The following is a 10906-nucleotide window of genomic DNA, read 5'->3' on the forward strand; positions in this document are numbered from 1 at the left end:
TAATATTAGTTCTTTATTTGATTATTATCATCATCTTCTACATCATGTGAATTGTTTTTTATCTTTTTGTTCTCTTTGTTCTTGTTTGTAGTTGTAGTTGTATTTGTTGAACTTTTATTTTTATGATCGACATCATCATCATCATCATCATCGGTGCTTGTTTCCCTATCAGATAGTTCACGATCGGAATGATGTTGATCTTTTTCTCTTTTATTGCTAGTATTGACACCACTACTATTCTTAATATTGCTATTGCTGTTGTCATTATTATTGTTATTTGATTGATCAGAGTTACTAGTCTGTGGGTCTTCACCTCTTTGGTTAAAGGTGTTGCAGAATCTGCATCTAAATTCTATTTAAATTAAATTTGTTGAAAGAGAAGATATTAGTTTAAACCAAAAAGGAAACAAAGATTTAAAGAAACCTACGAATTGAAGAAATCTCATTGATTGGTACATAACCATTGTGATTATGACATTTCTCGCAGATCAAAGGTGATCCATACTTTGGACCATCGGAAATGATATAATCAACGATCTTGTCAAGCCAACTTGGTTTCCATTGTTGTTGATTGTTCTGTCCTTGATATTGTTGTTGTTGTACTATTGGTTGTCTATTTGGACTCATCATCATACTATTATTATTGTTTGAGGTTGATGGTTGTCTTGCATTTTGTTGATTGTTGCTAACAATATTACTATTAACATTGCTATTTAATTGAGGTGATCCACTCGGTGATTGTGATTGATTATTAGTACCAGTGGTGACCTGTCTATTTCTAATGGATTGTTGTTGTATCTGAGATTGAATAGAATTGTTATTGCTATTACCGGTAGCTACGTTGCCACTACCACTTCCAGTGTTACCAGGTGTACTAGTTCTCTTTGGTGAGTTTCCAGTTACCTGTCTCTTTGGTGAATGTTGCTGCTGTTGTTGTGTTGGTGAATTTTCATTCTCTCTTTTCTCTGTTCAAAATCGATAGCAGATTCATTGATTAGTATTTGTTTGTTATTCTATTCTCATTTTCATTCTCATTCTCATTATAAAATGTATAACATACTCTTCATCAATTTATCATATCTATCGATGATCTTTTGTGTATTTTCATAATCAGTTTCTTTCTTTCGTTCGTCGATTCTAGTTTGTAATTTAGCTTTCAATGAATCCAATTTCTTTTCTATAATTTAGATTGAGATAGATAGATAGATAGAGAGAGAGAGAGAGGTGTGAGTAACAAGTTTGAAAAGAAGAGAGATTGATTCTAATATATTGCTTGAAATGATAGTTACGATTTCTATGAATAATTTGTTTGTATAATGTATTAAATAATTTAGTGAATATATAGACTCTGTTTAAATATATTAATATTGGATTGCATTATAATAGCCAACCGATCGGTTTGGAGATAGATAATTAGTCAAGTTTTGATAATAAAATTTAGTTTTTGTTGATTCTTACACTAATGGGAATAATATTAAAAAGGAATAATTAAATAGTTTTTCTTGTTGTACAGTTATTGATCTCGTTCTAAAGTATATGCCAATAAACAATAGTATCTCCAATATGATACTGTAGATTATTATCTTTGAAAAGACATTGTGTTGCGTCAATCTTGTCTTTGTTATATAATCTTCATAATGTATAATCTTATCTTCTAAATCTGCAAGTTCCTTCTCAAAATTTTTCTAAATCAATAGTAATTAGAACGATAGTTAATAATCAAACTAATTGAATTGATTACACTACAAATAAAATAAAAAACAATAGATAGTTATATTAACAATTTACCTTTTTAGAAAAAAAAGATCCCATATTCTTTTCTTATATTACTTTTTATATTTATTCTTATTTATTAAATAGTACTATTATTATTATTATTATTTCAACTGAAGAAATGAATGATAATCGAATCAAAAAAACATTAATCAATTGATATCTATCTATCTAATTTATTTATTTATATAATGATATTAAATTTTTGATTGATTTATAAACGTGAAGAGAGTGTTTCTCAGTTGATATTAACGATTGATGTTTACACTATAATAAGCTAATTTTATTTTATTTTATGCAGTCTTTATCAATTTTCAAACTTTACTATATATTGTAAATTAATAAAAATAGTGCTGTTCATTCGCACTCAAAACTTTTTATTAAAAAAAAAAAAAAAAAAAAAATTGTTTGTTTGACCATTCAAAATTCAAATTCTGACTTTTACAATTAAATAAATAATTAAAAAACATTACACACCACCCACTTATATGATATTTTAATCGATTCGTTGTTGGATAAGACGATACAATTTATTATATATTTGATATTTTAATTATTCTACAAGATCTTCTTCGACTACAGGTTGTTCATTATTATTATTATTATTATTATTATTATGATTATTATTATTTGGTTGTTGAATGTTATTGTTATTATCATCATTATTGTTGTTTTCATTATTGTCATTATTATTATTGTTTTCATTGATAATCTGAGGTTGATGATTTTCCTGAGGTCTCCAATTTGGTACTAAAGAATAGAGTAATGGCAAGAAGAAACTAAGTATCTCTGATATTAAATCTGTATTTCTTGGTTGTGCTACTACTGGTGCTTGTTGTTGTACATTTTCATTGTTATTATTATTATTATTATTTACTTGTTCATTATTATTATTTTCATTATTATTATTTTCATTATTATTATTATTCTCATTATTATTTGCTTGTTGATTATTGTTATTATTATTATTGTTGTTGTTGTTGTTTGGTGGTATAACTGGTGGTTGTTGTTGTTGTTGTTGTCTTGGTGGTGGTACACCAGGTCTATTTGCAAAGTATTGATAGAGTAGAACGACAGCAGCTATACCCATGAGAGTAAGAGATCTCTCGATCGAACCACCTTTGAGGAAGATACAGAGTAGTACGATTTTGAAGAGCCAATTGAAAAGTGCACCCCAGTTGATTCTTCTGCGAACGACTGCACGCACTTGGATGGGTGGAACCGGGGCGGCGGCAGCAGCAGGAGCTTGTTGTGCAGCGCCGGCAACGTGATGATGATGATGTACAGCGGTTCGTGCAGCTACCACAGCATTGATGGCGGTGTTTAACTGTTGTTGTAACATGAGTTGTTGTAGCAATTGGTTTGTAACATTGAGATTATCGATGATCACTTGAATCAAGGTGTTGTCTGTCATTGTAGAGTCTACTGTTGTTGCTCCAGAGTTGTCACTGGTACCATAGATTCTACTACGTGGATAGAGAGAAGCTGGTGGTGGACCGTACAATGAGAAATTATTATTTCCCGAAATCAAGTTGTTGTTGTTGTTAAAAGGTTGTCCATTTGCACCGCTGAATAGAGGTGAGTTACTATTGCTACTGTTACTAGACAAAGAGTTTGGAAGTAACATTCCAGATGTCATTGTATGTGGCATTTGTATATTAACATTTCTAAAGTTGAAAGGAACTGCAAACGATGCACTACTTGTTGTAGTTGTAGTTGTAGTTGTTGGTGGTATTTTTGTTGTATTTGAAGTAAATGAATTTGTTATATTATTATTATTATTATTGTTGTTAATGATATTGTTTGGTAATAAAGTTGTGGAAGTTGTTGTTGTTGTTGTTGGTAAAGCTGAAGATGTAGAAGTAGATGAGGTAGAAGTAGAAGAAGAAGATGATGATGAAGATGAAGATGAAGATGTATTTACTGCATTGTTATTATAATCTAGATTATTGTTGTTTGTTGGAGGGGATGTAGATGTTCGGGTGAAAGTGTTGTTGTTGGTTGAGAGAAATTGTGGAGTGTTTGAAGACGATGGTAATGGTTTGCGAAGTATTAAATGAACTGGCTGTGCAGATGTTAAATCACGTTGCTTGAATACGTTTGATAACAGATGAGTGTCATCCAAACACTTTCCAGAGAATATAAGTTTTTGGGTGGTTGGATCCGGTTTCGATTGATGTGACTGACTGATCGCTTGTTTTAAATCGCCGACGGTCTTGTCCAACGCTAAGTCGACTGACAGTGAGTTATCCTCACCAAATACAATCACTTTGATTGTAACTGTATTTAAACTCTTGTTGCTCATTATTCTCTCTTTCTTAATACTACAACAACAGCTACCTACTACTACTACTACTAGTTCTATCTGATAAAATAAAAGACTAATAAAAGTGTGTACAATAAATTTAAATGAACGCGTTTTGTCTGAAAAAAATATTCTATTCATGAACTTTGCATCGTCACACCTTTTTGTCTATTTTGTTTATTTTTTATTTCAGTTTTTTTTTTTTTTTTTTTTTTCTTTTTCATTTCCTGCAAAAAATATTGCCATACAGGAAACTTGCAAACTAGATGACTCATCATATTCACCAACACAAAATAAAATAGACAATTGTATTTTAATATTCTAAAAAGAGTTGGCTTGATCAAGAAAGAATAGTACAATTTTCGAAAAATAAACAATATACATATGGCTGTTGCTGCATAGGTTGTTATTGCTGCTGCATAGGTTGTTGTTGTTGTTGTTGTTGTGAATGTTGCTGTGGATGTTGTTGCTGTTGTTGTTGTAATTGGAAAGGATTGATTGAAAGTTGTTCGAATCCAGATACAAGGATATTGTTTGAACTAGGCATCACTGGTGACTGTGGAAGTGACAAACTAGTATTGGATTGCGGTTGTTGTTGCTGCATTGGCTCTTGCTGTTGCATAGGTTGCTGTTGTTGTAAAGTCTGTTGTTGTTGCGGCTGTTGAGCTTGCATTGGTTGTGGTTGTAGCTGCTGTTGCTGTCTTTGTTTCTGTTTTGTTATAAGAGCCATTGACAGCTTGGCTAGCGATTGAATATATTTCTCTTTCTAAACAATATTTATTGTATATCTTGATAGTTAATGCTAAAATGTAAATACTACCTGTCTGATAAAAACATATATATAATTACAGAATCAAGTTTCATATCAAAAATCTTTTTCTCTAGATAGTTAGCTCTTTCAAATAGATTTCCATCATCTTTTTCATCCTTTAACAAATGCATCCTAATTGTAACAATTCAAACATTAGTAAAACATTTTTTTGGGTGTCGGGCAAATTGGACTACTAAATCCCTCATTTGTATTTTTTGATTAAAAAACAAATGATCGTTCATTAATTAATTAAACAGTTATAAATGAAATCAAATAATAATATTTATATTATTGTTTTAGTTATAGTATTGTTTATTCTAACAAACGATGCTTTACAATTAGAGAAAAAAAAAACATACAAAATAGGAGATCCTCTGCCGATCTATGTGAACAAGTTGATTTCGCAAGACAAAATCTTCTCTTATTCATACTATGATTTACCATTTTGTAAACCTGAAAACGGTTTATCGTCTCAAGAAACTATCGGTCAAGTTTTAAATGGTGAAAGAAAACAACTCACTCCTTATAATGTATGTTTTATTTAGAAGTTATTTGTTATAAAGTGTTAGTTTATAATTAACTTATTATTTTATATTTAGGTAACATTTTTGCAACCAACATCAGGTTTTCAAGTGATCAATAAATACTCTGGTTGTGATATCTTTAGTTATCGAAATACCAACGATAAGTTGGCAGAGTTTATCAAAGCGGGTTACTGTATGGAGATGGAAATCGATGATCTTGTTGCCTACACTTGGAGTGGAGTTTCAAACGACAATGCAATCAATATCGGAGATTACTGGTTCGATCGAGCAAATAATCAGGAAATATTGACAATCAACAACCATTTATATTTCACAATTCAGTATAACAAGGTTAGCGAAGATGAGTATACAATCGTTGGACTCCGTGTTTTTCCACAGAGCAGACAATTCAACTTGCAAAACTATCTATATTACGGTTTGTCAGCTCTAATGGCAGCGCCCAATATCTAGATAGTGACAAAGAGTTTCTGTTGTACACCTACGCGATCGCCTTTGAGGAGAGCAATTTCACATGGGAACATCGATGGCATCAACTGATTGACCGTGAACTTACCAGTGTGTTAGTTGGTGCTAGTACAACCAAAATTATTTTGTTAATCTATATCATTATCTTGATAGGTATTGCAACATATATGCAAATAAAGCGAATTCTAAGTGCACAGACGTTGGAAGAACTCTCGAACGATGTTGTCTACAAGAAAGTGCCGCTTTGTTTGAGAAAAAGAATGCTTGACTATCAAAAGATTGCAATTTCATTACAAGCTGTAAGACATGATGTTTTCAGAACACCAAAGAATCCGATGATCTTGTCAAGTTTGGTTGGTGGTGGATTCCAGTTGTTCATCACAGTATTAATCACTTTGATATTATCGAATATCATACCACCATATTCAAACAGTGGATCTCTTCATTCCAATCTTTTGTATTGTTTTTTATTCACTGGGTAAATATAACAATCATAATTATAAATTAACATACTTTCAACTAACATTTTTATTCCACGAAAACTTAATTATACCAAAATAGTATTATTTCAGGATATACATCGAAAAGAGTTTATCAATCAATGAGTGCAAAGAATAATGGATTAAAATTTGATATTCAATTCTCATTTTTAGTAAGTATTTTTAATGAATCATTATTAGTGTTTGATTTATTAAAAAGTCACTTATTAACATGAGATTTTATAGATATCATTTTTAATTCCAGGTATTCTATTTTCATACTATATCTTGTTTATGTTGTCTGTTTCAAATTCAGTTGGAGCAACAAACACACCATCCTTTAAAAACATGGTTGTTTGTTTTGTAATATGGATATTTGTTCATACACCAATGGTATTCATTGGATTGTTTATTGCCAACAAACAACCATATCCGGAAATACCAATTCAACCTTCAGCATCACCACATATCTATCCTTCAAGTAAATTAGGAATTACATTCTTAGTAATCGTGTTTTTCGGACTCACCATTTCCATAGAATTTAACTCTCAGTTTTTTACCTACGACTATGCCAACTACTCACGATTTACCTATTTCGATATTTACAGCTATGTATCAACTGAATATATATTTTCAGCTCTCTTTGTTGGTGCCGTTGCTCTCTATCATACTTTTCTAATGTATTCAATTGTTGGATTTTCTTTTTGAAAAAGATCTTTTACTCTTACTGTTATCATTTTTTTTATTTTAAACTTAGATTAACAATTGGAATTGGAGAGTATATGAAATGAACACTGGAACAATAGTATTCTTTATCCTATATCAGTACTTCATCTCTAGTTTATATCATATTTCATTTGATGATTCAACATTAAAATTCTATTATTTCGCAGTAACAGGATTCAGATCGTTAATCATTTATTTCCTCAATAGTTCCATCTCTTATCTTTCATCTTATCTATTTGTAAGAGTTTTATACAGTAAAAAATATCTTGGTGGTAAACCTCTTTTCAGAGAAGAGAGTATGTCTTTAATTATTGCTTAACCAAAAGAATTTTTAAATAAAACTTTGAATATTTCGAAATATTGTTTTAAATTCAAGTCGTTTTAAATACTTAAACAGGTTGAGTGTTGGTGAACAGTGTGAAGTGGTGGTTGGTTTGATAAAATGTAACCAATAGGTTTTCCCGCTATTTATTATTTATTTATTTATTTATTTAAATTTATAGATTGGATATCAAGATGGTCTTGAAGATGGAAACAATCAATATTACAAGGTGGATTTAATGAAGGTCTGAAAGAATCGTCAGAGATTGCCTACAAGTGGTCATTGCTCATCGGTGCCATCAGCTCACTCGATGTGTTCTATCATCATAGCAAATCAATGGTCATTGAGGAGCAATCGAAACTCATCACATCGTTGGAGGATATGCAATCAAGACTCAAAGCTATATTGAACCTACATTGCTCACCACCCACCATAGATATGTTAAAAGTGAAATTCAACAGCTATAGTCATACTGAAACAACTGAATCAGATCTATCGACCCACCTATCAAAGACAACCATTACAAGCAACAATGTAGATTCCTGTTGTAGTAGTTGTGAAGATGGTGATGATAGTGGTTGTTGTGGTGGAACACTGAACAAAATCAAATATAATATATTCGAGTGGAGTTGGATCATTTTCGAGTTTTTCCAATTTTAAAAATATTGATTGCTCTATTGATTTGTTTCATTCCAAATTCCTTTTCACCACTATCAATAAGATCATCTAAAAACCTAGCGAAAATAATAAATTGGTTCCCAATACTATTTCTTCCTGATCTGTTGATGGCCAAACACTCCAGGTATATAATTGAAATAATTTTAAACATAGGTATAAAATATATTTAATATATGTATGAAAAAACAATAAAAAAAAAAAAATAAAAAAAAGTTGTGCAAAAACTACCAAAAAACAATCACTTTTTTTTGCCAAAATGCTCAGATTCCCAAATTGCTGATCCTTACAGTTTTGGGAATTTGGAAAAAAAAGAAATCGTGATAAGCAACAAGATAAGAAGATACAATACAAGAAGCAAAACAAGAAACAAGAAACAAAAAAAATAAAACAAAATATTTATTTTTTAATATTATTCTTACTTTTCAATACCTTCGATACCTTCACAATAAATCTATCTATTTATCTTTTTATTTTATTAAGAACCTTTTACCTTAGTTCTTTATTGTGAACTCTGTTCATCTTTTAATCAATGTGTATCAAATCTTTTTTGTAAAAAAAACAAAAAAAACCTCTTTGTATGACTTAAAAAAATTAATCATAAATATCTATCAATAAAAAACAAACAATGATACAAAATAAAGAATACACAACGATTTTATTTAAGAGATTACTTCATTCAGTAGTTTTAAGAAACAAGATATTTCAGAGTGTTAGAGATATTCATGATCAACTTGCAATCAATTCATTGAGATGTGATTGGTATGATCTTGCTTGTTTCCCAGATCAGCTGATCAAGTTCAATTATATCGAAAGATATAAACAGATATGCAATACATTAATTAGAAATAAAATAGAATATAATAATCATATAGAGGAAGGTCGCATTGTTTTGAATACAATCAGAAAGTTTAGACAATTATATTTAGATTCATCGAGGAATGCATTCGATGTTGGAAATCTAGATGTTTTAGAGTTCATTCAAAAGTTATTCCCATTGAATGAATTAGAATATACTCTTTACGTCAATAGGGATCACTACATGAATAATCTAGAGATCATTCAATTCCTTCATAATAAAGCACCGCGATGGTTCAAATCACAAGGTTCAAGAGTATTGAATAATGTTGCACTTGGTAGTTTTCAAGTATTCAAATGGCTTTACGAGAATAGATCAGAAAGACCTGCGAGTCTCACATATTTCAATGCTGTCAGTAGTGGAAATCTTGAAATTATAAAGTATTTGAATGATAAAGAGAAACAAACGAAAACACCAAATAATTTAATATTAAATGCAGCTGTGAATGGACAACTGGAAACACTCAAATATCTACACGAGAACATGAAGTTACAGTGCGACAGTGACATTGTTGAACAAGTAGTTGGAGTTAATGAACAAGTTGAAGGTCATCTTGCTATAGTCAAATACCTCATGGAGAACACCAAGCAACAACTTCCAAATACGTTGATTGATGAAGCTGCCAAGAATGGTCAGATTGAACTAGTTAAGTATTTAGTTGAGAATACGACTGCCAAGTTAAGTAGTATTACAATGGATGCTGTTGCTTGTCATGGTGATCTAGAGTTTCTCAAACAACTTCACAGTAAACATCATATTAATTGCACATCTACAGCAATGCACATGGCAGCAGTAAACGGACACGTTGAAGTGGTCAGATTCCTTAATGAAAACAGAACTGAAGGTTGTCGAAAAGATACAATGAAACGTGTTGCAATGAATGTTCATTTCGAGACATTCAAATATCTTTTTCAGAATAAAAAAGAATTAGATATTCCAACTAACTCGATCGACTTCTTTGCCAAGTATAAAGATATCAGTGCACTTCAATGGTTCAAAGACAATACAACTCTACAATGTTCACAGTATGCTTATAGATATGCAATACGTCAAGCAAATCTACCAGTGATCGAATGGATTCGTGATAATACAAGTCTTCCATTTCCATCGAATTCATTGGAATATGCATCAAAGTTGGAGAATAGTGATCTCAGAATCGTTCAATATCTTCATGCCAATGGTGAAACCTGTTCAGTAAAAGAATTGAAAAGTTGTCATAAACTTTCAATATTTAAGTTTTTATATTATACCCAATCTTTGAAATCTGACAAAGAAACATTGAAAAGTGCAATTGAAAAGAATAATGTTCCAATTATCAAATTCCTTCTTCAAAATAGTACAGATGAATATTTGGATTATTCGCAACAAAGTTTAAAAGACAACAAAACATTTGACTATCCATCCAGACTTAAACTTATAAAACAATATGGTCTTTAGATTTCATCTATAAATTAAAAATAAATCTCATGTATTTGTATTCTTATAGTTATTTTAGTTTTTAAAAGTTTTTGTTTTTAGAAAGAAACCTAGCCATAGAAAGGATCTCGGTGAATTCGATGATGTACTGATCGACAGAATTGTTTTTTTTTAAGAGAGTGTTTTAAATTTTCTTTATTTAAAGATTATATTGTTTTATTAGTTTAAGTCTAGATAGATAGTCAAACCTTTTGTGGTTATCTACATCGTATAGACTATAATTTGTATCTAAATGTTCAGTTCTATTTTGTAAATGGAATTTGATGATTTGAACATTTTCATTTTCAATTGCATTTGCCAGTGCTTCTGATCAACATCTTTCTGATCGATTAAAATGTAAATATTCTAATATAGAAAGTTTATGACAATTGTCCATTGCACTTTCAGTATAATCTACACCATTATCCAGCAGATATTGAACGATTCTGAGATCACTGTTTCCCCAGCTACGTAAAAGAGGAATATTATAT

At 30.5% G+C, this 10906-nt stretch overlaps 6 protein-coding genes across 6 annotated transcripts; 3 read left to right on the forward strand and 3 right to left on the reverse strand.

Moving 5' to 3' along the window:
- Positions 1-5: 5 nt before the first annotated feature.
- Positions 6-1812, reverse strand: PPL_08667 (uncharacterized protein; the record flags this gene model as incomplete). Its single annotated transcript, XM_020579475.1, has 6 exons — positions 6-352; positions 429-965; positions 1061-1177; positions 1290-1348; positions 1459-1685; positions 1789-1812. The coding sequence occupies 6 exons, from the start codon at positions 1810-1812 to the stop codon at positions 6-8; spliced, it is 1311 nt and encodes a 436-aa protein (XP_020430150.1).
- Positions 1813-2326: 514 nt separating this feature from the next.
- On the reverse strand, positions 2327-4078 carry PPL_08668 (uncharacterized protein; the record flags this gene model as incomplete). The annotated part of the gene is made up of 1 exon (XM_020579476.1): positions 2327-4078. The coding sequence occupies one exon, from the start codon at positions 4076-4078 to the stop codon at positions 2327-2329; it is 1752 nt and encodes a 583-aa protein (XP_020430151.1).
- A 406-nt stretch (positions 4079-4484) lies between these two features.
- PPL_08669 (uncharacterized protein) lies at positions 4485-5020 on the reverse strand (the record flags this gene model as incomplete). The annotated part of the gene is made up of 2 exons (XM_020579477.1): positions 4485-4787; positions 4928-5020. The coding sequence occupies 2 exons, from the start codon at positions 5018-5020 to the stop codon at positions 4485-4487; spliced, it is 396 nt and encodes a 131-aa protein (XP_020430152.1).
- Positions 5021-5152: 132 nt separating this feature from the next.
- On the forward strand, positions 5153-5884 carry PPL_08670 (uncharacterized protein; the record flags this gene model as incomplete). The annotated part of the gene is made up of 2 exons (XM_020579478.1): positions 5153-5419; positions 5489-5884. The coding sequence occupies 2 exons, from the start codon at positions 5153-5155 to the stop codon at positions 5882-5884; spliced, it is 663 nt and encodes a 220-aa protein (XP_020430153.1).
- A 275-nt stretch (positions 5885-6159) lies between these two features.
- On the forward strand, positions 6160-8086 carry PPL_08671 (uncharacterized protein; the record flags this gene model as incomplete). The annotated part of the gene is made up of 6 exons (XM_020579479.1): positions 6160-6377; positions 6461-6555; positions 6644-6859; positions 7016-7068; positions 7136-7400; positions 7656-8086. 6 exons carry the CDS (start codon positions 6160-6162, stop codon positions 8084-8086), a joined length of 1278 nt encoding a protein of 425 aa, XP_020430154.1.
- Positions 8087-8729: 643 nt separating this feature from the next.
- PPL_08672 (uncharacterized protein) lies at positions 8730-10397 on the forward strand (the record flags this gene model as incomplete). Its single annotated transcript, XM_020579480.1, has 1 exon — positions 8730-10397. The coding sequence occupies one exon, from the start codon at positions 8730-8732 to the stop codon at positions 10395-10397; it is 1668 nt and encodes a 555-aa protein (XP_020430155.1).
- Positions 10398-10906: the final 509 nt, after the last annotated feature.

Source organism: Heterostelium album, assembly GCF_000004825.1.
Source record: "Heterostelium album PN500 unplaced genomic scaffold PPL_scaffold9, whole genome shotgun sequence".
Taxonomy (NCBI): domain Eukaryota; phylum Evosea; class Eumycetozoa; order Acytosteliales; family Acytosteliaceae; genus Heterostelium; species Heterostelium album.